General features: G+C 38.6%; 1 protein-coding gene across 1 annotated transcript; it reads left to right on the top strand.

Annotated features, from left to right (window-relative positions):
* The first annotated feature begins 30 nt into the window (after positions 1-30).
* On the top strand, positions 31-27488 carry LOC108497352 (non-canonical poly(A) RNA polymerase PAPD7-like). Its single transcript, XM_017814896.1, has 8 exons — positions 31-855; positions 14524-14647; positions 16381-16427; positions 17301-17421; positions 18980-19087; positions 19781-19909; positions 21021-21234; positions 27358-27488. The coding sequence occupies exons 1-8, from the start codon at positions 35-37 to the stop codon at positions 27486-27488; spliced, it is 1695 nt and encodes a 564-aa protein (XP_017670385.1). The 5' UTR covers positions 31-34.
* The last annotated feature ends 234 nt before the right edge of the window (positions 27489-27722 follow it).

Here is a 27722-nt window from a genome sequence, read left to right as displayed (position 1 = left end):
GGCGGTGAGGGGCGGCGGCGGCGGGCGGGCGTGGATGGATCCCCGCGTGGCCTGGATCCAGCCCGAGCAGAAAGGACCCGCGAATGCGCTGTGGATGCAGATCTGGGAGACCTCGCAGGGCGTGGGGGGCCGGGGCGGCGCCAGCTTCCCGCACTACCTCTGCCTCAACTCCCCGGCGCTGGACTCCGCCGCCTCTCCGCCCCGCGGGCACGGCTGCGTGCGGCTCGGAGCGCCCGGCGACTGCTGCTCCTCGTCGTCGCCGCCTTCGCCCTCGCCTTCCCCGCCGGCCCTGCTGACCGGACTGGTGCCCGCTGCCCCCGCCGGCCCCGCGGCGGTGAACGGTGGCGGCGGCGAGGGAGGGCGGCGGCTGCAGAAGTCGCCGTCCGTGTCTTCCTCGTCCTCCTGCTCGTCGGTGGAGTCCGGCACCGAGAGCCCCGGCTTCTCCTCCTCGGGATCGTGCAGCGGCGGCGGAGGCGGCGGCTCCTCCTCTTCCTCCTGCGGCCCCCGGGCGGTGGCGGTGGCTCCTCCCGGGCTGCTGGGCAGCGGGGCCGGACCCGGGGAGTTTTTTAACTTCCACGAGAACAAAGTGAACGCTGTGAACGGGCACCACCAGCCGCCGCACCTGGCGCGCAGCCCCCACCCGCAGCCGGCGTCTCCCCAGCAGCACCAGTACCACCCGGGCCGCAGGAAACGGGAGAATAAAGCCAGCACCTATGGGATGAATTACCTGCTCTCGGGCAGCCGCGGCGTCACCGTCAACAACTCCCCGCACCAGCAGCGGCAGCCGCCTCAGCCGGCGCTTCAAAGCCCCGGCACTCCTTGGAAGACCAGGAAATACAGTCCCGGCGTGCAGGGGTGAGCAGCCGTGGCGCCTCCGAGCTCGGGGGCGTTGGGTTGGGGTCACATGAACTCCTCTGGAGCCGGCCGCCGCAGCGAGGCCAAGGGTAGGAGGCGGCGGGGCACAAACCCATGCTCTTTCATAAATCACCGTGCTCTTTTATAAATCACCTTACTCTGTGCCGGCCGGGTGGCTCCTGGACGAAGTAGCGATTCGGACAGGACCAGGGAAGCCATGGATACAGGGGGTTAGGCCTTGCTTTGTAGTAGGTTGAGAGGTGAAATTACCAGGCCAATATCAGAGGTCACCTACAATAAATAAAGGAAGGATGGGTGAGGGATGCTTGTCAAAGCTCCCAGGGGCCAATCCATATTGTAAGGGAAAAGTGGAAGGCTTCAGTTCAGTGGAAATCAAAGAACACCTTTGTACTCATTTTTAAATGCCTCTGCTTAGGCTGTAGCAAGCTGGTTAGCTCAAGGAGTGTTAGGAACATCACTTGAAAGGGAGGTGCTGAGTTCTGTCTGAAATAAGCATGAAAGTCGTTGTGGTCTTAAAACATGTCTCTCAAGTGTGTTCTAGTGCTAGCATGGGTTGAGCCAGCCAGTATCTGAACTGAAATCTTGTCTTTCGAAAGAGAACACTTTTATGAAGTTTACCCTATTCTGTGGCCATACCTTTCTCATATAAATAGGTGGGTAGTAAGGCCGAGTATTCAGCTTGATCTTATTGGCATGGAGAAGGGACTAAACTTGAACAAAGCCCCTCTGGGACGCTCAGTGTGCTTGCTATATTTCACCTGTCAAATTTCATTCAGTCAAGGCAAAATGTTGCTTTCTAACATTAAGGTTATTTTATTCTTGGAAAAAGTGCTAGCTGCCTTGACTGACCATAGCAGATTTCTGATGTCATTTCAAAAATGGTTTCTTGCAACTCCTAAAATCCAAGACCCTTGGATACCTGTGGAGTAAAGGCACTGCATGTTTGTATAGGAGAAATAGCTAAAGATAACAGGATGCCCTTTGAGAACTGGGAATTTTTAAGTGAGAGATTTAACTTAAGAACAGTGTCTTCCTTTTTTGTGTGCTACTGTCAGGTGTTGAGTACACTAAAGTTATTCTGAAGTATTAAAAGATATTTTTAAAGTTCTGGTTTTGTAAACCAAGGCTTCTCCTAGGAAGGACAAGACTTGTGACTGCTGCTTTTTAATTCCAGACTGACACTGCAAATTCAAATTACTTACAGGAAGCTAGAATTGGAATCTTTAAGAGGGTTCTTATGCTAGAAGCACTGGGCCCTATACTATATATTCAGATGTATGTCTAAAATTCCAGCAGTATCTTAAAAATAGTGTGAATTTTTTGTTTTATTTTCAAAGAGATGCAGTAGAGCTCTGAGTTAACTTTTTAATTTATCTGTGTAAGGCAAGTCAATGTCAGTGAGGCAGATCTCCAGGCAGGCAGAGGAGGGAGCTGCCTAAGGTCACCCAGCAGATCTATGGCAAACCTGGGAATCAAATCCAGGCATTGCAGGTTCTGTCTTGTAGTTTTTAGGCAGCACCACCTATGCCAATCATATGGATTTACGTTTAATCTTTTGCCCTTTTGTTTTCTGTTAGCTTTCCTTTAATATTGGTTATGCCACTCTTCAAGTATAACTTTATAGAGAATCCATACGTGAGAAAATTGTTTAGCCGAGATCCAATTGCACTGTTCAGTTCTGTAAACACGGGTAGTTCTTTTGCTGATATGTTAGTGAGAAGTCTTGCTAAAAAGCTTTGAAAGTGGAAGGTGTGTTTCCTGATCTTCTGTCAAGGATCTGTGTTACTACAGTGGGACCTGATTCTAGGAGTGGAGTATCAGTAACCTACAGCATATGTGATCCTTTAGTTCCAGAGCCTTCCTTAAAGTAGCAGGGAGCTAGTGCTGAAAGAGAGCATCAATGTTGAAACCATAGACCTAATATGAGAAGGAGTTTCTGCCTTAGAGTTCTGTTACCCAAGGTGAATCTTGGACAAGTGTGTATTCTAGAACAATTTTCTGTTTGGTGCTACTAATTTTTTATTAATTACTTATATGATTTAAATAAGAGTACTGTCACTGATAGGGTGGATTTAGGTATCTGTCTTCTGTAGTAAGTCATGACTACTGGTGAGTTTAACATAATTTTCCTAAAGCCTGACTGGTGTAGGCGATCCAAATAAAAATTACAGTGTAAAGGCTGGAGTGGGAACAGATCCCTGCAGGACTTTCTTGTGGGTCCTTTATATTCCTGTTTAGCTGCCTGCTGTTCCTTGGAACTGTCAGCCTGGTCCTGAAGCATCACTTCGATATCTCATGACCTATTGATAGAGCATCTTCGGTGGTGCCAAACTGGTGTATTCAACTGTTGACAAATGTAATCCTTAAAATCTTCAGTTGCAATCTGGTTTGGGCATCAATTATAGGAAGAAAGACTTGATCATAGATGCTATTATGCTTACACTATGCATGAATGGTAGAGCTTATTCTGCTGTGAATATTGCTATCAAAAGAATGTTTTTCTGCAACATGCTGAAATTTCTAAGTAATGTACAGTAGCTCACGGTGTTACTGTGTTGTCTTTTGGTAACAGACTAAGAAGGGTAATCTCTGTTTGCCCTCTCCCAGGCTGCAGCAGTACTTTTGATGAATCGTTTGCGTGCTTTGAAACAGTACTGTGCTCTCTCTGCTTTTGCATTCAGAGCTGGAGATGGTCTGTAGCAGTGCAAGTCATAGTAGTTTTTTCTCAAGTTGCTCATAGTCAGTGACTTTGTGATGGTAAGTGTGGTGATGTTTAGGAACTTTGTATGCTATAAAGTCTGTGTTTTACTCTGGTTTTATACAGCATTCCTTTTCTTCCAGTGGACTCATGCTTTCAGCACTTTTTGACAGCAGCATGGCAATCTTTGAAAAGGAAATTTTCTTATAAAACACAAGTGTGAGTAGCTGTGCTTGATTAGACTTCATCCCAAAGCTATACTTTTAGATACCCTAGATTGTTCTGTATCATACTTTTACAGAATTTTGGAAGGTAAGGTGTGAGGAGATTGAAGCACTGGAATAATATGGCTTCAGCAGAGAGATTAATACGGCAAAAGTGCAAATTCCTATGTGCCTGGGTTTAGTTTAGGACTACAGATGACAAAATGATTGTTTTCAGATGCAAGGCAGAGAAGTTTTCTTTAATATTATGAGGTTAGTTCATACTGTTGTGACTGATGTTCAGAGCTACATGTTGTTTCTTGGTACTGTGAAATATTCTCTTGTGTGGTTTAAAACTATGCTTAACATCTTAGGGTTTGAATTCTTTGTTAAGCAAATACCTCCTGTTTCTGTAAAGACAGTATCTTAAATATAAGCATCCAGAGAGTTTAAAGGTGCTCAAATTTTATTTCATAATATGGCATCAAACTATTCTAAACTTTTTACTAAGGACTCACAGGTCCCACATTTGGACACAGAGCTAATAAGAATGCTTTCTCATAAGATGTAGTGAATAGCTTATGACTCGTATAAAGTCATATCAGATTTAATTATTTTGTTCCTTAGTATGAATTTAATTAATTAAGTAAAGAATTAAAGCATTTTTAACAATATGAGGCTGTTGTGCTTAATGCTTTCAACTAAATGTTCAGACTAATTGTAGATGTTGAATGAGATTAGCAGTGAAATACCTGGCATATCTGCTTGGCACATTACAGTGCTGTGCAGAAACAACAGAACTGGCTTGTTGAGGATTAGTTTGGGTACCAGAACTGTTATGATATGTTGGAATGGTGCTCTGCCTGGACTAATTAGTGTTGCATAGTGTCTGATGACTTACTGCATTCGTTTTTCCCCCTACATAGCTGGTTGTCTTTAATCATCTCTTGATAATGACACAGAAATTCTGCTGTAGAGCACAAGAGTGCAAAGACCTCTGCATTTCCTTAGGCTGAAGGAGGATTCAGGCCAGCATTCCCTGACGACCACAGCAGGTACCTAGGGGGAATTCTCATAAGCAAGGTAAGCTTATGACAATGCTTCCCCAGAAGACTTGCTTTAGTGTTCTCCAGTTTGCAGCTGAATGATACTGTGTAAAAAAAGTGATCTCTAGAGGTGTGGTGGTGCTACTGTATGTTAAGTCTGTATTAGGTTTTCTTTATTTCTTCACCTGTGTGAAGTGTTTCTAATTCCCATCTTACAGGGTTTTTTGCTTTTTTGGTATATTGCTGAACTTTGACCAGGATAAATTAGGGGATTGTGGAAGGCACTGTTAGAAATGCATTGCTTCAGGACCTTGCATAGCTTCAGTTGCGTGTTTGTCAACCCTTGCGTCTTATTATGCTGCTGTCAGAGCTGTCAGATGTAAACTAATGTGTAGGGATGCCCCATTGTTAGCCCCTTTTGCAAATTTTGTTTTCTCGTACTTTGAGCTGGAAGAATGTAGACTTTGGAACCTCTATGATGCCTTTAGTGTCTGCACTGGAGTGTCCAGCTTTTGTAAGGGCTTTAAGGGTTTCTCAAGGGTGGTTATTCTTAACTTATCCCCATAGTTAACAGTGCTGTCTTGCTCCAACACCTTCTGATAAAGAATCAACACAGTAGGCTATGCTTCATCCACACTACTGTTAAATCCATGGTGTTTGCTGTCTCCAGTGTTAGGTGGGTACCTGTAGTGGAGGCGTTAATGTAGGAGGCAGGTAGCACTGGTGCTGTACACTCAATTCTTGTTTTGTTTGACTACAAGATCAGGGCAGAACTAGGCAGTATATACCGTAGTATGAGGTATATATCCTTGCGTGGGAGTAGTTGGTTGTTAGTCACAGTAAATTTCTGGAGAGAGCAGCGGGATGTAGTTGAATGGATTGTTTTCATGCCTAGAGGCTGGTACACAGCAAAGTTCAAGGGTAGTTGCTGGATGAATATCAAAATAATAGAACATCTGTTTTTTCCGTGGTCAAGTAAGTTGACTAGAGTAGGTAAAGCTCAAAGTTTCCTTGTAAAGTGGATACCTAGCCTAGAGTTAGAGACTGATGCTTTTGGCAGTGGAGTGAAAGGACTGTTTTGGCAGCAGTAGACTTGAGAGTCAGTAGAGGTACTAGAGGTCAGAAGGGCTAAGCTACAGTGGTAAAACATGAGAAGGCTTTGCATGACAGGTGCTCACATCTGTGTATAAAGGAGAATGGGACATGTTTGGACCAGTTTCATCCTGGCATCAGCTTCATGATGTTTTTGCCAGTTGTTAGGCTTTGGCAGTAGAGATAATTGGCATTAAGAACATCAACAGCTGTACGGGGTGAGACCATTAGAGGACAGTGCCAAATATTGGTAGAGGAATAAATCAACATGAGCCTGTGGTGATATTTCCTGGAAGCATCTCTTAGCTTTAAATGATGTATGGTTCTTGGACTACCTGGGCTACAGGCAGTGCATTGTTACTTACTGTGGATTTTGTGTGTGAATGTCTTGATCTTGTATGACCTGGGATCAGAAGTGACCTGTGGGTAGATGTTCCTTAGTTAAGCTATGCATTATGTAAGGATCTTTTTTTTTTTTTTCCTTGAGGCTGTCACTAGGGTTGTAGTTGCTGCCAGTCACAGCTCTGTGCATCACTGAGGCAGTCCATGAGTGTTCTTTGCAGCTGACTTGAAAAAGGAGTGGGAAAAGTTGAATCACCTGACAGTTGTCTTGTTTTCTACTCTGTTTAATCATTTCTTCTGTTGAAGAAGAAATGCCTTCTTTCTGCTTCTGGATGTTGGTCCCTTCTATATGCTTTGCAATTCTGGTGTATCTTTGGGACTTGCATGAACCAGACCTGTGTGTGATAGTGTCATGGTATTCCTGCATGTTGGGCTATCTTGTTCTATCTTGTACTTTGTTTCCTGATTACTAATGTGAGACTTGCATGTTGTTTTTGTGTTTTGAGGCTTCACTGGTGATCTTCCTTTAATACAGAAACTGAGAGATACAGCTTGTTTGTTTTGTTTAAAACAATTCTTTATCAAGTCTTCACCCTCATATCAGCTTAGTTTCTTCATAAGCCTGCATAAGTGCATGTGGGGCCATTGTCAAATGCTATTTGGGAATCCAGGTAGATAACAGATTTGCCTTTGTGGATCACTGATTCTTCAAGTAGCTCTTAATGTTTTGTTAGTTTTTTTTTTTTTTTGTGACACTACTACCATTTATGATAACTGTGTTAGCATCTTGATACAGTCATAACTATTTGTGTTGCATTGATTCTACTTTTGGCTACTTTGACTATTTTGAATGTCAAAACTAATGCTTTTAAACTAAAAAAAGATAACTACTTAAGTGTTATTCTGATACAAATGCAGTATCGAGTGAGTGTAACTTGGTGAATACCAAATTATCAGGAACAGATTTTTTATGGAGTATTTTCTACTGAAAAGTTGGCTTGTGATAAGTTCTCCCTATGTAGTTATGGATCAGGGAAACTTCTGAAGGATTAAAAATAAAGAAAAAAGCACTAGCTTCTCTGCATGTCACACACTGGGATCACTTGACTTTCTCTGTACTGATCACTTAATTCACTTAACAGAAGCAGGTTTTGGGGCTCTTGAACTAGTTTAGCCTTTCTCAAGCATAGCTTTGCATCTCATTAAGTTGTTCCTCATAATCGTTTTTGATATCCTTAATCTTCCAATCCTCTTTTCCTCTTTGTACATGACTTCAGGGTTTCTGAAGACATCTTCTGATGGAATCCTGTGACAAGGTGGTAGAAGCTCTTTTTTCCCCTAAAACCTGCTTAGTGATGCACGTTTCTGCTACAACCAGTGTGATCTCTTTCACAGTCACTGAAACACCTTATTCTTTTGGTTACGATTCTTAACTTAAGGAGCTTCCTCTTTTATATGGTGAACTCAGCAGTACTGAAATCCAGAAAAGGCTTTTCTAGCTTTTGTTGCCTTGCAGGGATGCTGACTTTGAATGTGCAGGGTTTGCTGCTAGTGGTGCTTTGATGGATACATTTTGAATTAGATTCTGCTCCTTGGGATTATGTCAAGAGTTGCTTCTCTTAAACATTTCAGTGGCTAACCTAGTGTAATGCATACCTGATCTGCGTGGGCATAATTAGTCTCTCATCACTAATGTGTTTCTTCTCTTGTGTTTCATCTGACTTGTCTGGGATGTTAATCACTTGCTATCCTTGGGCATTTGGAAAAGAATGGTATTACAACAGGAATTTTGGGGTTTAGTGGTTCTATTTATTGGCATAGCAAGCTTGCTGATTCAGTTCCAAGGTTTAACATATGGTGTTCTTCACTGGTACAACAAAATAATTGTGGTATTTTCTTGATGGTGTGGTGAAGTCCAGCAGCCCAAGTCAGGAGTAATGTACTTCAGAAGCTTACATAGCGGGTCTGTTTTGCCATGTATTAAACTGGAGATGTACATCTGCTTATTTTTTATATTTTTTTATAATACAGCTTTTTCAGGGGACATCTAGCCATTAATAATGTAATTGCTTGAGTTATACTGGTTTGACATAGTTTGCAAAAATACATTATTTTTTGATTCTTTTTCAAAATGCAAACAAATTCTGTTACTTAAGTCTGGAAATCTGCAGTGTAAATCAGTCCAACAAGCTTAGTTTCTTGAGCACATCAACTATTAAAGTGTTCCTAAGAGGTAAAATCTAATTGGCAAGAAATTTGGTCTAAAATTAGGACAGGCTTTGACTTGAAAGACTGTGGGGCAAAGGGAAAGCTTAGAGGGGAAATAAGAACAATATGATCTCTTGTGGAAAAGGTACAGTATATTTTATAAACTACTCTTTGTTCTGTGGATGAAAACAAAAGTGCTTTTTTCTTCCATTCTCTCAGTAGTAGTTAACTTGCAAAGTAAGCTTGATTCTTATTTGAGTGTGGTGTTTAGGGTACCTGTCTGTAAAACACTTCACAGCTCTGATTTGTAAGTTCTAATAGTTGAGATTTCTTTTTTTTATTCTGTCAGTCTTTGTAGTTTTCTACCTTCCATACAATTACAGTGTCAAAGATAATTGCTGCCTGAATTACCTAGTAATAGGAGACTCATTTGCTGCAGCAGTATAGTCTGAATGTAACACTGTTTTCATAGTTTCTCTTATCTGTAGTCTTAGAACATTGCAAATGGTAAAGAGTACTCCTGCCTGAGCCTTACTGGTATTAAGGAGGACTAGTATACAAAGCTAAAGGCATCTGATGGATGTTGTGAGTTTAGTGGGAAGAGAAGAATTTTAAGTTCATCTCCTCTTCATGGTCATTGTTTTAATTTTGCAACTTTTGCAGATTTCCTAATTTCAGATCATACTGGAAAAGTCTGTGTCTCAGAATATACCATTTCTTTCACTCATATATATATATATATATATATATATATATATATATATATATATATATATATATATATATATATATATATATATATATATTCTCCTTTATTTCACTGAACTGTGTTCCTTAGACTGTAAGAGTGATTTCAACTACTGAATGCATTTTGATTGTTGTAGTGTGAGATTTCACCTGCATTTCCATGGTAATGCAATTGTGCTCTGCTCTAGTTCTAGGTGGTGTGGTTCAACAGATTTCCAAAATATGTGCAGTGACTGCTGTGCCTTTCAGTGTTTAATCTCAAGACAGCAAAGTCCTCGCATGTGTTTTGGAGTTTGTGTTTCATTGAAAGAATGTATTCTATGTCTTGTAACCTTTATTTCAACAAAGATTCTGTTGAAATACTGTTTATACCTCCCCATTTCTTTACTTCCCTTTCCTACACACCTGTAGTGTTACACCCACGTGCTTTAACTGTGTCATCTTTTCTTTCCTTTTATAACGATTCTTTGATTATGTTTTAGACTCTAGTTAGAAAAATACTCATTCTAGTAAGTAGAGGATATGTTATTAAAAATAATTAGTTGTTCCATGTAAAGGGTGCAGTCATGTTTCTGTCTGTTTCTTTAGAATAAATTCATGTGCTTAATAGCATAGGCATGCTGAAAAGAAAGGCTGCTTACTTGAGGGAACAGTCTCTGTAGCTTTTCATTCACCTTCTGGTTTGTTGATGCTGTTTGAGTATTTCAATTTCAGTGCAATGAAGTTAGCCCTTGAAGTAATAAGTCAGTCTTATGTGTAATAATAGTTCTAGATACAGTACATGAATAAAGTACATGCTCTCCTTTGTTAGATACCTGCCTTTAAGGAAAAACATTACAAAAGTCTGAGAATGTCACCTGAGTTTTATTTTAACCTGGAGAGTAGAAGTGCATCTGCCTTTCCTAAACCAGTAAAAGGGATAATTTTTTGATAAACAGAAGATGTTAATTCTGTTGCATAGCTCAGCCTGTAAGCAGCAGATGCTTGCTGTGCTTAGCCAGTAATAGCATCGGTGAATAGGCTGTTAAAATTAGCAAGCTGAATAGTGTAGCAAGTACAAGTATCCTCTCTTCTTCATCCCTGTGTTCTAATCTTTTCCACCTTGCATTAAGAGTACAGTTACAGCTCATCAACAAGTTTCTTTCCCAGTGTTTCTATAAATATAATAAAACTGCCTCGTGAGATAGTTGATTAAAAGGCCTACATTTGCTAGAAAAGTAATCCAATAGGCATCTTAAAATGTTATAGAAGATAGTTAGGTGCAGGGATGCTGTTGGGAGTCCAAATTCTTTAAGAAGCCAGAAGAAAATTGAGCAAATTGACCAGCTATATGTTGAAGGAAGTGCTATTAAAAAAGAAAGAGTTAGGATGTTACTTGTATCTGCATGTACATCATGTGCTGCAAATGGAAATTGTGTTCCTAATGATTAAAATACTGTCTCACAGTCCTGACTTAAGAGGAGCTTATGAAAATCATAGAGGCTCTGTGGACAAAATACTTAAGTAAAAACTATCCCTGTGTTGGCTGGCTGAATGTCCCATTATTACCTGTTTTTTTCAGACAGTAGAGAAGTTACTCCAGGGTTAGCATACAGGAGCAGCATACAAGATCTTGTTTTATGTGTATCAGAGCTGCTTTTTTTATGACTGTGTTCCAATAACCTTGTTTGAGCAAAGATGTTTAGAAAAATGTAAACTATTGTAACATTAAATTTTCAAAAAGCATCTCAATTTTGAGAAGCTTCTTCAGGTGGAATCCAAAAGGCTAAAATGCTGAAGTGGTTGGGCTGTCATGTGCTGACTGTGAGGATAACACTGATTCTTATCCAGAAGGACATAGACCAGGAAAATGTTCTCTAAGAAGCAGAAACTGTTGAATTAAGGAAAACTGACTGGAAAGAGCAAAGAAAATAGAAGTCTGTTAAGACAGAGGGTTTGAGAGCTGGTTTACTAAGTGCGTTAAAACCTGAAAACCTTGCACATCAAAAGCAAGAAACTTTTCCAGAGTCATTAGGGCTCGTAGAGAGACATGAAAGGGCACCTGAGGAAAGTCAGATCATATAGTAAGAATTAAAGTGAACTAATTGCATTACCTTCTGTCAGAGAAGGTCTTGAGATTGACTTCTCATGAGAACTTTCTTTGACTCTGGGCAACTGTCATTTTAAATTTCAGCAAGAATGTTTAAATCCAATCAGAAGAATGATACCTGTTGTACAGCCGTGTCTTGTGGTATATGCCGAATGATTTCAGAGGAATTAGCCATGAGTATAGTTTGAACTCTAAATGACTTTTGATTATCTAGCCCTTTGTTTAATGATTCGGTTTGTGTGGGACAACAGCAAAGTACTGTCTTGCCAGTACAAAGTAGAAAATATGAAGCTGACTTCATAGTACAAGGTAGATCAGGGAAGGAAATGTAGAGTAGTGATGGGTGATATTCTTCTTTCATGATACGATTAAGAATTGTGACAGTGTTAATCATCTGAACAGAAGCTCTGTGGGGGCATTGAAGTGAGAGTGCTTATGTGCTGGCTATTTTTCTGAGCTCACTGACACGCTAGGGGCTGCTTTTGAAAGGCTGTGCTGCGTATGGTAGAGGTTGCAGTGCATAGGGGAACTCAGACCCCTTTTATTCTCCTCCTCTAATACAGGATGGCTACTATAAATGCATTTTTTTTCCAGAAATGTCTCCTGTAGTGGTTGGATGGTGCTGATACTGTAACAAAACAGAACTTGCTTGCATGAGCAAACATAAAGAAAGGGTCTAGTGCATGTTTTGATAAAGGTAGTTGTGTCTCACAGGTCTCATTTTCTGGGAGGATTAATTGTTAATCTGTATTCCTGTGTTCAGTCTGATAACACAGAACTGCTGGATTTTTTTTTTTTTCAGAAGAATGTTTCTGAGATTCTTTTTCGAAGACTATGTAAAAACTGAACAGTTACAGATTTGCTGGGCTTATGGGTTAGCTGCTTAGAAATAACCAAAGGAAAGAATAAATTATTTACTTTATAATAAGGGAAGATTACCAGTAGAATTACTCAAGATGCTGTTGCTCCATATATTTATAAATACTTGGAGGGAAGAAATGAATGAGAAAAGGATAGAAGAGGTAATAGAAAGCTAGAGCTGACTGCAGACGGTTGCAGTGGGATTTCATTGTTCGTTAGATTATAAAATTACTGGTAAAGTTGAATTTCAGTAAATACAGAATCGTGACTGAAGAAAAATAGTTCAGGCTGAATATACCCAGTGGATGGGCTTTATGTTGGTAGTTTTGTTCAGAAAACACCTTAAAGCTCCTTCATAATGATTTCTTTTAAAGAGCAGCTGTATACTCAAGTAGCAGCAGCAATCTTGGCGAATGTAGAGACAATAAAATGAAAACAGGTGTGTGTTGGACTGAAGGGCAGAATTCCGTGTTGACTCTGTGTGTGTTTGCCACCTGTCAGAAAATGTGGTGCAAACTGAAAACAAGCTGAAGAAGGTTAGCAGTGATCAAACTTTGGACTTGCTTTTGTGTAAAGAGAGAGAAATCAATGAGGATTGGTAGCTTGGAAAAGTGCTGGTGGATAGAGACAAGTGGATATGAATTGAGAACCTGTGAAGTGTTACGTTTTAAGATGAACTGCCAGTAATAACTTTTTTTGCCCCAAGAAAAAGAGCATCAGATAAAATCATTACCAGGCAACAATTTAAAACAAAGTTCTCTTTACTTTGATGCACACTTAAATTCTCATAGAATGCCGTTGTGACAAAAGCATAAATGGACTGAAAGACCTGGAAAAATCAATGAAAGAAAAGTCCTTTGAGCTAATATGCATCATGATTGGGATCCACCCCAAAAGTATGCCAAAGGAAATTACTGGAGGCTTGGAAGGATGGCTGCCCCTTTGTCTTTCCTGCTTTTCCTTGCTTTCACCCTGTGTCTACTTACTGCAAATTTTTATAGGCAGGAGAATAGGAAGTCTTCAGTTTGGCCCCACTGCTGTTAGGTGTGTTGCAAGTATTTTATTCTTTGGTCTTGTTGTCTTGCAAAGGAAAATAGCATACTTTCTGTAAACAAAACAGGGTCATGTTAGTTTGCATTTTCTGTCTTGCTCGAAAGTTTTGGAATCAAGTAGATTCATCAACAGATTGAAATGTAGTCTGCAGTGTACTTAAATGTTCATTTAGGGATCCAGGCTCAGTTTAAGATCAGAGAAAGGGCAAACAGTAATTCTAAATATGTATGCTTTTTGGAAGTGTCTTTGTGCTTTGCTGCTGAAATCTCTTTGTGTATTGAATTCTGACACTTAACCTCCAACAGATATGCCTAATTTTTATCTGTTAGAGTTGGAAATACCTTTTAAAATGAGTTGCAGAAGTCTCAGGTGAAGAGTTATGAGTTTTTCTGGAGTTGTATTAAATTTTACTTTTGAAAGGCTAAGTATATTAACTATAGATTGATTTTTGGTTTTAGGACAGTATTTGGATTTCACTGCATTGTTGACTAGATATGTTTCTTGAGTTAGAGAGAAATCTTAAAAATGTGTCAACATCAAAAGATGTCTTTGTAAAATGTCACAGCGGTAGTTATTTGCTTTTTTTTTTTTGTTTTGTTTGGCATAGCTTGATGCTTTTCCACTGAAAAAAGCAAACGTGGCATTCACCTTAAAACTCAAATTTGGCAGCAAGTGTTCTGTAGTATTGGGAGATGGGAAACAAAAGGGCTTAATAGGTGTATAAGGTTCCAGTGTCAGAACTCTTCACGTAGCACTGGTATTAAAATACTTTACACTTGAGAACATATTTAACACTTCTTACTCTGCATTCAGTGGAAAGGTCACTTCCTGTGTGAATTAACGGCTAATAAAGGGTTTGAGTGTCAAGGGAATCCCCATTTGTCAAAGTGGACATGTTCATATCAAGAAATACTCAAATGTCCTTTTTATTGCCCTTCACAGAAATGCATCAATGCCAGTGGCCTGTTTGCAAGTCTGTGTAAGCTACCACATACACAGAAGTAAGAACTGCTGGAAGAATAAACCTATTTGAAGATTTTAGTTGTTCTGGTGCCATTTCACATTTGTGTCATTACGTAGTTTTTAAGATTCAACTTTGTTTTTTAAAGAAAATAAACATAGAGAAACAGGAATTGAATTTGGCTTCCAATGTTGAACCAGTAAGAAATTTAGTAAATGTCTACTAGAGTTAGTGTTCTGAGTCTTTTGGTTAAAGAATGATATTGAATAAAGCCTGTGGCCTGTTTCTGGTAAAATTTATTGTAATAGTTAAATTGTCATTATAACTGATCCTACTTTCCCCATTAGACTACATGAAGAAATAATTGACTTCTATGACTTCATGTCCCCTCGTCCTGAAGAAGCAGCTATGAGAAGAGAAGTGGTAAAAAGAATAGAAACAGTCATCAAAGATCTCTGGCCTACAGCTGATGTGAGTGTAATTTAAGTTGTGATTTGCTTCTCTAGTAAATTGTAGAGCTTCATTCACTTAACCTTGCTATTATATTCTGTGTTTTAGAAATTAACAGATAATACTTCAAACTTAAGGCAATTGACTTCACATCGCAGCTCTTGCAGTATTTGGCAATTCATTTTGAAAATTGGGGGAGACTTCAAACCTAGATGTCAGGTTAATGAATGTTACTGATTATTTTTTCATTTTGAGAACTGGGAATGTGAAGAGCTGTCCACTTTAAGTAGTGCATTTCTTAAAGTAATAAAGCAGTAGGACAAGAGGGCACAGTCCTAATCTATGCCAGGGGAGGTTTAGGTTAGACATTAGAAAGGAATTTTATACAGAGAGAGTGATCAGACATTGGAATGGGCTGCCCAGGGAGGTGGTGGAGTCCCTGGAGGTATTTAAGAAGAGACTGGATGTGACACTTAGTGCTGTGGTCTAGTTGATAGAGTGGTGCTGGGTCATGGGTTGGACTCGATCTCAGAGGTCTTTTCCAATCTGGTTGATTCTGTGGTTCTGTAAATTGATTGTCTTATAACTTAATTTTGGATGTTAAAGTGAGACTGACTACCTATGTGTTCATTGCTGTAAGGCATCCTGACTGTGGATGTTTGTAAATAATAATGTTTTACAAAAGAGCAGTTAAACACAGATTTTCTTGGGTTTTTTTGTACTCTTCATGAATTTGACATTCAGGAGGTTACTTTAGCCCTACTTTAATGGGAAAATTGCACTCCCTGAGATACTTTGCAACCAATGTTTGTGTAATTTCAAACACTTTGTAACCCAATGAGTAAGTTTGCTCATACAAAAAGAATGTCTCATCCAAAAAGAACTGTATCTCTAGCATCACCCTCATGATTATCAGATAGTAGCACTGTAATTTGTAAGCAGAAAAATGCTTCAGATCACTTTGATTTCATATCCTCCTGTGGCAAAAAGTGAGGCCTCTGGCCACAGCACTAAGCTAAAGATACTGTAAAGCTCATCTGCTTCATCCTTACCCGTGTTTTTCCTTCATAGTAAGACTTTTCTGCCTCGTGGAAATAGATAGAAACACTAAAATGACCCAGTGTTGCCCAACCTTTTCATAGGAAGAAAGAAGTGTACTTATAAATTGTGCTCTGCTCTATCAGAGGGTGAAGAAGGTCTCAATTCTTTAGATTGGAAGCATACTAAAAATATTTGATGTGGACTGTGGATTTATCTCCAGCATGCCTGCTTTTCCACACAAAGATACCTGCTGCTACTTCATAGTCATCCTTAACAGTAAAATCTGGAGTATTTATCTTTATCTGAATTATACGTTTAGATGCACTTACTGTTTTTTAAACCTAAAAATTTGGAAAATTTATTCCCTTAAACTCTTCCAATTTCAGTAAAGCTGTTCTGTGAGGAAAAAAGGAAGCAGGAAGGAAGGAAAGTGATAAAAGCTGTCAAACTGGAAATAAATACTGAAAAGCATTTGTTTAAATCTCTGCTCTGTTAGCAGGATTGGTATTTATTTCATGTTAAAGAAGTACCCAATTTCCTCTAAAGTTGCATGTGTAAGAAAAAGTGTAGTTGTACATGCTTAGTGTAGTGTATAATACTTTAAGGATATAGACTATATCCTTAACAAGTCGAGAAAAATATTGTCTTCTGAAAGTAAAATTAAGTGATCATCCATAGTTACAAGATATTTCCTTCGTGTGGTTTTTTTTCAGGTCCAGATATTTGGCAGCTTTAGTACAGGGCTTTATCTTCCAACTAGGTAAGTAATAGTTTACTTTTACATAAAGTTTTCCTTTTAGAGAAATGGTAAATTTCAAAGAGGAGTTTAAATTGGAATGTGTAAACCTGTCAAACTTTCAGTCAAACTTTTGTCTAGTGTTTAATGTGACAAAGGGAAAAGCTTTTGAACTTCAAGATTTGCAATAAGTTTTTTATGTATCATCATACTGCTCTGTTGACCCTTTTAAACATACAGTGGAAATGAATATTTATTGTTTACTGTGTAAACACTGTTGTGTTAAATAAGATGAATTACTGAGAGTGTGTCACTTATCACAGAGTTACTTTGTAAAATTGAAAGAGTCATCACTGTGGTGTATTCTCATAGGTTTGGAGAGCAAAATGTCTTACTTAATTTGTTGTTTTATATCACTTAATGGTTCAATTGATGGATGTGGAAAACCTGTGTAGCTCTGTGTAAAAGACTGTGTTATCTTTACATTGATTAAATTTTCAGTAGGAAAGCACTGGAAATTTCATTTCTATGAATAGTAATCACTGATAAAAATGGTTTGGACTATTAATGTGCTTGTCAACATGGGTATATAGGTTAGGGATAGAATTGGGCTGTGGAAGTCAGAGGGGAGGGAGCAGGAAAGGTAAAAGGGAGAGGACCTCAAAGAACTCATCAGAGAAGTGGAGGCAGGACAGTAAAATGCTGCTTTGGGTCCTAGAGCACAGTAGACTCTTGCTTAACAATCCTAAAAGGAGTTAATTGGGAACATAGATTAAAAGCTGCACAGTGATCACCCTGTAGGACTTGTGATATGTAGAATGCCAATTTGATCGTATTTTTTGGTGGTGTATTATACTTTAGACTTAATGGATTTCATATTGTGTTCTTTTTGTCTAGTGATATTGATCTGGTTGTTTTTGGGAAATGGGAACGGCCTCCTTTACAGCTGCTGGAGCAAGCGCTAAGAAAACACAATGTGGCTGAACCATATTCCATTAAAGTACTTGATAAAGCTACGGTAAGTAATAGTCTTTGGAATACTGAACTAAAAAACTTTCAGATCCCTTAAGATGTTGGTGGTAAATATGTGCTTTTAATTCATGAAGCAAATTATATTGCCTTAAGCTCTCTGAGCAAGATTTCAGTAGAATCTGTACGTGCTTAGCAATAACATGTAGTCTTTCACACGGACAGTGGTAATAGTGTACTGTGTTTGCTGGAAGGCCATATCTTGTGCTTATGTCGTCAATAGGGATCTGAAAGGCAGTATTTGCAAAATATCCAGTAAAATAAATTTACTCTTAGCATAATGTTTTTCCATTGACCTTTGAGGGGAATTTGTTTAACCAGGGACCACTAACTAGAGCTGTCTGTCTTGGAAAACAATTTTCCGATTGTCTTGTTTCTAATGACATAGTGAAATGTTCCAAACCTAACATTTGTTTTTGCCTTCCAAAATATGCTACTTGTGAGCTTTATTTAATTTGTGAAACTGATGAGTATTATCTCTTGCATCTATCTTGTAAGCCTAACAAATCACATTGAATATGTTAAAAACTTAATGTATGAGAATTTTATGTTACTGAGCAAGTGATGTTTTCCCAGGAGACTAGGGTGAGTATTCGAAACTTCTGTTAACAAACTGCTATGTTTTGTGGTCTCCAAAACAGGCTAACTCTTTTAGGTCCAGAATATTCTTGTGGCTTCCATTGGAGTAGCAGCACATAACAGTAGCTCTGGTAGTCTTTGGTTTACTTGAGAACAAATGGGATTTTCAGAATCTGTGTTACCAGTTAGTGATGGAAAATGGCAGTAGGCTAGGCTTACAATTCTATTAGCCTTTCTTATTTTATTCCTTCTGCTGTTGGTATAAGATGATGCCATACATCTACTCTTCTTCATTTTCCATTTCAGATTAAAAATACATAAAGTTCAATTTAAAATAAATACTGTCAGCTGAAGTTGAGGTTATGATTTAAGATGGTTTTGGAAGATACTGCTTTCCAGATGATGGTGTGAGGCTGAACTACATATTCAGTCAATCTGTAATAATTTATTGCTGCTGTACTGCTGCTTCTGCTTTGCTTTGTCTCATCTGGCTTTCATTTGACACTACAGTGAACCAGTTCAGCTTGATAAACCAACAGACATTGCTTTCTGCTAGGTTAGTCTTCTATCAGTTTAGCAAGTGAATGGCACAGAGCTGGGTCAGAGGAGTTCAGTTCCCGCAGGTTATTAGGTTAGAACATCTATTAACAGGAGCAAGTTATTAAATTAACTAAACTTAGTTGTCTTACAAAACACTGGTATTGCAGCTATGAAGGCACATGTCCAATAACTATGGGTGTAACAGTGATTGTAAGTTAATGTAATTGTACGTGTGCGTGTTTTTAATCACCAAACTAAAAAAAAACGTTTACTTGTCAGTCAAGTTAGGGTTGTTAACTCTTCTCAAAAAGACAGACTTGATAGTTGCATTAATCAGCATTGGTAGTATCTCTGTCTTAAGTGAGTAAGCTAGAGAATAGCACCAGTGTTGTATTTCCGGGGATTCATAATTGTTTTAATCTTTTCAGGTACCAATAATAAAACTTACTGACCAGGAGACAGAAGTGAAAGTTGATATCAGTTTTAATGTAGAAACTGGTGTGAAGGCAGCTCGATTTATCAAGGAATACATGAAGGTACCAACCATGTAGTGAATGTTATACTACTTACCAAGGATGTGCTTAAATGCTTAGCTAACCTTTTTTGGTATGGCTTGAAAATTTACTGCTGAAGACTATTTTCATTAATTAAACATGGATGTTTTAATTTATTTTCTATTGGTATCTATTCCGTGTTCCCTTCGAGTGCTAGCTGTTTGCCTGAATAAACCTGTACACTGAAGGGACTTCTGCAATCATGTCTAGATCTGCAGATAGGTACTAAACTTGTCTTCTAAAGGGAGTATCTTTTCAAGGTTTGCTTACGTTGAATTTCAGTGATGGTTGATTATGAATACTGTCTTGCTAAACTTCTATAAACCAGGTCTTCTGTAGCTACATACTTAAAAGTATCCTTTTATGCTCTTCAGTAAAAGTATTATTCAGATTGCAAGTTTTGACTATAGTAAGTGACACTGGCATTCAGAGAAGGATATAAAAATCTCAATGTTTGGGGGATAAATTTTATATGTAAGCTCTTCAGAGTTGAAGTCTATTCATCAGCATCTAGAATAAAAAAATGCATGTTTCAGTTCTTCCTATGGAAACACTTTATAGCACATCACTGAAAATTTTTGTATTAGACGAATTTTTGTGTATTGAGATGGTGTAGTGCTTAATTTGTTCTGGAATGTTGACATTGTAATTGATAAGACTTACTTTGCTTTGCAGAAATACTCTTTGCTGCCTTATTTGATTTTAGTATTAAAACAGTTCCTCCTTCAGAGGGATTTGAATGAAGTTTTTACTGGTGGAATTAGCTCTTACAGCCTAATTTTAATGGCAATTAGTTTCCTGCAGGTAAGTCTGTTCCTTATTTGTTTCTGTGTTCTTTAAAATATTTTGATTTTTGTACCTATGCCCTTTTGTTGCACTGTTTCTTCTGACTGCCCCTCACAATGCACAGCTTTGTTGTTATGGCTCTAAGCGTTTGACTGTTGGCAGTTCCTATGGACTACCTCTCAAACATCTAAGAACTTCTCTTCCCTGTGTGAAGTGAAACAGCAGCAGGAGCCTTGTGAAAGGCATAGGGGCTGTGCATTGTTTTCTGTACCTGGGTGTGTACCTGAATGGTGTTACCTAATGGTACCTGATGGTGTTGTGTAAATCTGCCAGGATGCAGTTTGTGTGTTGCTTCCTAGACTACTGATACTGAATGTGCAGAGTAGTTGATTTCAGTGTTTATTAAAATTATGAAATCCAACAGTCAGGTTGGTTTTTAATTGTGTTGTTTAGGTTTTGACATGCGTAAGACTGACATATGCTGTACATAACTGATGAAATAACTGAGTTACGGTGTTACACATGAGTCACAATGCCTTCCAATAAGTTTTTGTGACAGTACGCTTCCTACAGGTATGAACAAGTCTGGAGTTAGCATCTCTTGGCAGCTGTGGTGATGGAAAAACTACATATTCTCTGCTGCTGCTGCTTGTTGAAATATTACTATCGATTTTATATACCAAATATAATATGTGGAGATAGAGACAAGAACTGTATTTTAATTGGGACAGATAGATTCTGCCCCTCCTTCTGAAAACATTGAGGGATAGATTTTCTGTGAAAAATCAGGTATTACTTTGTTACTAACTAATTATAACAATTAGTACATACTAAGCTGTAATTTAGTAGCAGCAATACTTCTTTATTGCTTTTGACTTAGGGGAAAGAATTCCCTAAGCCTCAAAAAGCCATGATGAAGGTTGAAAGAATTCTTGGGCTTCCAGATACTGCTGAAGTGCTGCCCCCTCTCGGTTGTGTGAGAGTAGTTTAAATTCATGAAGAAGGAATGACTGAGTTGAGACTTCTGTGAAATAATACTCAGCTGTTTAAATGAGAGCTTTTCGTTGCCCTGTGTTCTTGGTCTGAAAACTATTAATTTTTAATAATCAAAAACTGTGTTTTGTCACAGCTGCATCCAAGAATTGATGCCAGAAGAGCTGATGAAAACCTTGGAATGCTTCTAATAGAATTTTTTGAACTCTATGGAAGGAACTTTAACTACTTGAAAACTGGTATTAGAATAAAAAATGGAGGTGCCTATATTGCCAAAGAAGAAATCATGAAAGTCATGACTAATGGATACAGACCATCCATGCTATGTATTGAAGATCCTCTCCTGCCTGGTAAGATTGTACACTTGCAGTATTCCAGGGCTTTGGCTCAACTTGTGATTCACGGCTTCTGTTAGTCTGTCAAACAAATTAAGAAGCTGCACTGAAAGAGACTGTTGCTGGTGTAGAGGTGCAGTTATGGAGAAGGGCTAAGGGATCTGGACCTGAAGTCTCCCAAGATTCATAGCCTGAATAAATTGAATTGCACGGGCACAGTGCAGTTGCATAATGAATTGGAGATTCAGAACTGTGTTGAGTATATAATAAGAGTCTCTGACAGCACTGAGAGACAGTAAAAGGAAGAAGTCCAGGAAATCCTGGGAGAGGGTTTGTTAGTAGGAACAGTTCTCCACATTGTTCATTATGAGAATGGAAGGTATAGCTTTTCTCACGACGATCTGTGGTGCCATAGTGCAGATAAATTATACCATATGGGAAAGAAATGCCCCAGATGAGGTATCTGTCCCGCAGGGCAGTGCTGTAGAGACCACATAGGAACATGGGTGTGTATCCATAAATATACAGCAAGGGACTGGCTGGTGGTGGGGTGTGGAGAATTGTTTGCATAACTGGCTTCTGTGCAGCACAGGGACCTTTAGAGAATGCCAGCTTTAGTTGCATGTACTTTTAAAAGTAACTAACATAAAGTTAATTTTTTTTTAAGATTTGGTTTTGATTCAGTAACCTTCAAAATAATCAAGATTAATTTTGGCTGAGAGCCTCAAAAACATTTCCAGCTTTAAAGTACTCAGTTTGTATTCTATTTAGACTGCCACAAGTAGCTAAAATTCCAAAACAACTTTTTAGTAAAGTCAATTTTCAGGTAATTTGGACTTCAGCATTAGTATTTCTAGAATGTAATTGGCACTCAAACTCCATAGTGTCACATCTTGTAGATGTAGACTGCTTATGTACAGCACTATTAAAGCAAATACCATGGATCAGGAGCTGAAGTCTGGCACCTTGTGAAATACTCAATATGCTGAATGTTCATAGTTCTTTAGAACACACTGTAGGCTCTGATACTCATTTGTCTAACCACATATCTGATATGTTTGTAGCTCTGAGTTTGTGTCCACCATGACTCTTGTACTTGGCCAGGCATATGAGTGATTTTGCAGAACTGCCATTATGTCACTGAGATTTCCTTCAGGAGCTCTGTACTTACTTGCCTGAAGATCCATCTGAATAGCAGCATGAACCACAATTGTTTAGAGTCAAAAACATCCACTGCCCACCAGTTCTGTTCTTTCTTATCTGCTGAGGACTGAAGGAGAAGAAATTACATATGCTATACAATGTTTTAATCAGTGCTAATAGTGTGTTGGAGAAGAAAAATTAAATTTTAGGGCTCTGTACTGTTCCTCCTAGCATAAACCTTGCAGCAGTGAAGAACTATAGTTTAGAAAAAAGGTATCTAGTTGTATGCTATCAAAGAGTTGGTAAGAATTAAATTCTAGAGGAGTTTATGTGGGCTGAGATAATGTAATTCTTGCAGGAGATAGTGTTTTGGCAATGGAAATGAAAGCTGACAATAGCTTGAAGTTATCTGACCACTATGTCCCATAGGAATATTTTCTGACAGCTAATACAGACCTTCAGAACTTACCTGATGGAGCTAGGAGGAAAATTATGTAGAACATATAGGATGGCTCTTTCAATCAGATCACATGAGTACAGCCTCCTTAGATCTACACTTAGTCACATACTCGTACAGTATCTCAAATTACCTGTCAAGTGTATGTAGATAATGTCAAGAATTCTGTTGATTGGTTTAGTTCTGTTCCTCCTTCTGTCCCAGTACAAAAAACTTTTCCAAGGGTTCAGGTCCTTGCCCAGTTGACAAATCATCATCTCTGATTAGTTTGCATTCAGATCCACTCAGTGTCTAACTCTGTGAGGGCTGGTGGCAGAACTGTGAAGGAGATGGGAACAAATATTTTGGTAGAGTGGTCACAGATGTCTCTTGACTTAAATTAGCATAAGCTGTCACAGAGTTTTGCCCCTGCAAACCTGTGTTCGCACTGTATGTGCAAGTCTTTAATATTTTTTCAATCTTTTTTTTTTAGCCTGATCACAACTATCTCTAAATCTCCAGTTAAGCCTTGGAAGAAGACTTCAAAAAATGACTTTATAATCCAAAAATGTGACAAAAAATACAGGGATAAAAAGAAGACCTAGTAATTTCTCAGAGTTGTGTAAAAGTCCCTCCTGTGGGATTATGCACTAGTTCAGCAATGGGATACTGAAGGGTATAACTCATAAGAATAACTTTGAGTAATCTTGCAGGGGACAGGAACACGTTTAGTGGGATTAGTTCCTTTAAGTTGGAGGAACTGTGTTTTCTTCAGTTTGAAATGGTGATGTTTGGCTAACAGATGTAAGGTGTTATCAGAAGGTTATGATACTTCAGTTCTACCTACTCAGTACCTTCTGTTAGTTCCTGGGTTTAGAAGGAACAGGCATCAAACTGTTGTGTTGCTGTTTTGGTCGTAATGGGTTTTGCTTGGATTCTTCTGGGTGCTGTAGGGTTTCCTCTGGGATTTTCAAAGATTTATTATTGTGTGCCAGAAAATGATAACTTCTGTGATTTGAGAAACAAGATTCCAAGAAAGATTTCAGGAATCCACACTTAAAGTGGGAAGTGTTGTAGTATGGATTTGAGTTATCAGACTAATCTACTGGTGATGCATTTTGAAGTAGTTGTGTATACTTGACCTTTTTAAATCATGTAACATCTCTCATCTTGAGTTAGTGTCCTAGGATAGGGTAATGAGATGAAAATCTCATTACCTCACCCTTAACATACTCCAAAAGGAGGGAGTTTCTGTAAACATCCTGTAGCTGCACCACTTCCATTTCTCAAAGCAATTGTCCTATTTTTTGATGTATAAAAGGTAAAAGGATTTATTTAGGAGAGTTGCAAAGCCAGGCACTCAGAAGTCTATTCACAGGAATATGTTGGAGCAGAGTAGATGATACCATCTTAGAAAAGGTTTGTGTGGTGGTGTTCTAGCAGCATGCTGTCTTGGAAGACATAACTCTGATTGCAGGTGACAAACTTTTAATCTGTGGTTGTAAAACAAGCTTGGCACTTATGCAGCAGACTTTTAGGGAGACTTATTATTTTATGCCTTTAGGAATCAGGTGATTATCAAGGTCCTTCAGTCATTTCTGATGTTCAGAACAGGAATGATTTTGATCTTGTTTCAGATTGTCAGTGGCTAGAGTAATTAAATTGCTGCCCTTTAACACATTAGAGTTTAAAACTTGGGAGTTCCGCCTCTACTGCTCCTTTCCCTCCCATCCCTTTTTCTTCATTCTGAATTGCTGTGGGCTCTAATGAAAGCTCTAAACCTTAAATTCAATGTGTTTTGTTTGGAAAGAGACTCTTTAACTTGAAGGACTTATGCTTCATGTTGCTTGTTTCTACATCTCGATAGGTTACAAGTACAGGAAGTAACTAAATTGGCAACAATTGTTGATGGGATTGTCTCTTCTAGCCTTAGTGGCTGCCCAGAATTACTTATTGCAGCTTTTCAGTATCTCCTATTTGTCATTAGAACCTGCAAATATATATGTGTGTGTATAAAACATGTTTATAAAAATACACAAATACATTGAACTTAGCATCTGAAAGAACCTCTTTAATTCTGAAACTTGCAAAAAGGTGTTTACTAGATAATAGCTTAACATAAATGGGTCTGCTTTAGTTTTAGTTACCTTTACCTTTTCTGGGCTGTATTCTTAAAACTGCTTCAGATAAAGGATACTGATAGCAAGTGGTAGAAACTTTGGACATGCTCCTTTAGGGATGAAGGCTTTGTTAGAAAGAATAAGGATTGAATTATACATGAAATCACACACCATTGTTATCTGCTAATGTACATCTGAGTATTGAAATATGTATGTTTTTTTAAAAAAGTGAGAGCATTTGGGTTACAAGTTTTAACTGATCAGTCCAGATTGTGACAAAAGAAGGATGCTCAGTTGTGTAAGGCATGATCCTCTAATGAGAGTGATCTCTGAGGAAAATCTATTCAGGACAGCAAATGCAAATATGCAATCTTTTGGCTTCATTAATATGCTGCTTTCTTGATTAGGTAGGGCCATCTCTATACAGAGTTGACTGGTGCAGTTCACAGTAGCTCCAGCTGCAGTGTAAATCAGAAGCTCTGCAGACTGTGTAATTGATTAAAACTGGTTTATTCAGACACTTTATGAACTAATTACAGGTGCAGAGGGAGGCAGTCCAGGAACCTAGGCATGAGCTATTCTGCCTCTGTTCTCAAATCTGCTTCAATTGTCACTCAAACACAACTTTGTTGATTTAAACTGAACTGCCTGAGTTTGCTGTAAGTGGATTAGGGAAGGCTTATGATTTCTCTTGCTGGCACAACAGTGCCATTATGTGGTAACTGCTGCTGGACACAAGTGTCCTGCTGCTGAAAAACCTATACTGAATTAATCATTACTTTTCTAGTAGAATTAACATTTTTCTGCTCTGATTTCTTTACCACTGAAATACCTCGGTCACTTCTCTCAGCTGCCTTTGGACTAAGTCATTTGTGAAGTCATCTGTGAAGAATACTCCTATGTCTTCTCCTAGATTCACTGCCCTAAGCCTACATTGATCTCTGCTTCTACTTCAGAATAGAGTCCAATAGTAAATAAATCATTTAAAGAGGCTTCTGTAATTTTGAGCCTAGTAGCTGCTGCATACTGCAGCAGTGCGTTCAGAACAAGACAGTTACTTCAGTAAAGTATTTTTATATACTTCAGGAAGTATTCCTTGTTTAGTTTTTATTTGACCATGTAAATTACTGGAAAAGTTCTGTTTTCCCAAAATGCTCTTGCTCTCAGTCTGTTTTCACTGATTATGCTTTTCTGTTAGAGTGGCATTATGGCTGTAGAATCTTGAAGGATTAAAATGTGTTGCCAAGTAGTCAAGTGAAGGTTGTTTTATTTTTCCCCCTTGTATGACAGATCTCGGCATGTTTGTCTATAATGGCTTGCTGGACAAAATGCTTAGGGGAATGAAGAATTCCTCTGAAGTCAGATTCAGTCCTCCAAAGGATAGATTCTGTCCTTTACCCATCAATTTTCAAAATGCCATTTTTCATTAATTTCTTTTAATTATGGGCCCTGATCTGATTTTCAAGCTTTAAAGAATCATGCTCAGTGGTTTATCCCTCTCCAGTGTTCTCACAGCATTTCACACATCATTTTGAAGGAGGGAAGCTTTCACTGTAAGTTTTCTACCTACTCAAGACCTAGTCTGTATTTTATGCAATTTGAAGGAAGTTTTATTTGTGTTTCTTAAGTTGAATGCTGACAGTGAACTTTTGGTGTCTGGTACCAAATATATCTACAAAACCCCTCACATGTTTCATGCTATTAATAGCAAAAGTCAAAGGTATCAAATGGGAGACCAATTTTTGTACATTTTCAGTGATATAGAAACTGTACCATGTTCTTAGCTTCTGCAGTTCCTCACATGACACTGGATTTGGAAGGAATTCTGGTTAAAATGTTACTCATGCCTAAAGAAGAGCAGTTGAGAGTGCCAGTAACTTGATCAAAAAACAATGCTGTACAAACTTCTGGAATCCTCTGTGGTAGATTTTGACCAACTGGTTTATCCTGTGGAGATAAATAGTATGTATGAGTTGGTCTATTAATGTCTAGTTTTGATAAGGTGAAATAGGGGTTGATGTGCATATATCTGACCCAGTTGAAGACAATGCGGCTGCACAAGTGTCATTTTAAGCTGAATTTGCCCTACAGAAACTCTGCTGGTAAGTGAGACATGATGCTTTGGGCTTGGTAGGTTCACTCTTGAAAAACAGCTATAAGAGCTTTAAGCTGATCTCTGCGCTCCGTTTCTTTCAGGTGCTGGTGCGCGAGTATTTTAAAAGTGGTAAATTGAATGCATAATGTTAAGTGTCATTCCTAAGGTTAACTTCTGTTGAGATAGGCACACTTGATGTGTGCCTTCCTGATGTGATTAGGATGGGATAAACAGCTTGAACAGAATTAGGCTGTATTGTTAAGGCTTCTGAGCTTTAAGTATGAATAATTTTTTGGTTACTGATATTGAAAAAAGATGATCTGATGACTGTCACATTATTTCAGGAAACGACGTTGGCAGAAGTTCTTACGGTGCCATGCAAGTGAAACAAGTTTTTGATTATGCCTACATTGTTCTTAGCCATGCAGTATCACCACTTGCAAGATCATATCCAAATAGAGATTCTGAGAGGTAATTAGTTCACTTTTTAAATATCCATTTGTCTGTGTAATCAATTAGGAATGTTTGGGTCTAGATCAATAAAAGGAATAATGTTATTTATTGTTTAAATGTTGCTGTATTGAAATCTGCACAAAAATTTAAGCTGCCCAGGGATATGTGAGTGCAATGCCTCAGTGTGCAGCGTTGAAATGAAGAGAATATGATAAAACCCAGGATGAGTCCAATGTGAGATTCTGTTATTGTGGAA

This window comes from Lepidothrix coronata, unplaced genomic scaffold (genome assembly GCF_001604755.1).
Source record: "Lepidothrix coronata isolate B3197 unplaced genomic scaffold, Lepidothrix_coronata-1.0 Scaffold47, whole genome shotgun sequence".
NCBI classification, from domain to species: domain Eukaryota; kingdom Metazoa; phylum Chordata; class Aves; order Passeriformes; family Pipridae; genus Lepidothrix; species Lepidothrix coronata.
This window is presented reverse-complemented; position numbering and strand designations above follow the sequence as displayed.

Excerpts from the sequence above, each read along its gene's own strand:
- LOC108497352 (XM_017814896.1), top strand. The coding sequence starts at position 35 with ATGGATCCCCGCGTGGCCTGGATCCAGCCCGAGCAGAAAGGACCCGCG. Across the intron at positions 14,648-16,380 it reads ATCTCTGGCCTACAGCTGAT|GTCCAGATATTTGGCAGCTT; the intron begins GTGAGTGTAATT and ends GTTTTTTTTCAG. Across the intron at positions 19,088-19,780 it reads TTATCAAGGAATACATGAAG|AAATACTCTTTGCTGCCTTA; the intron begins GTACCAACCATG and ends TTTGCTTTGCAG.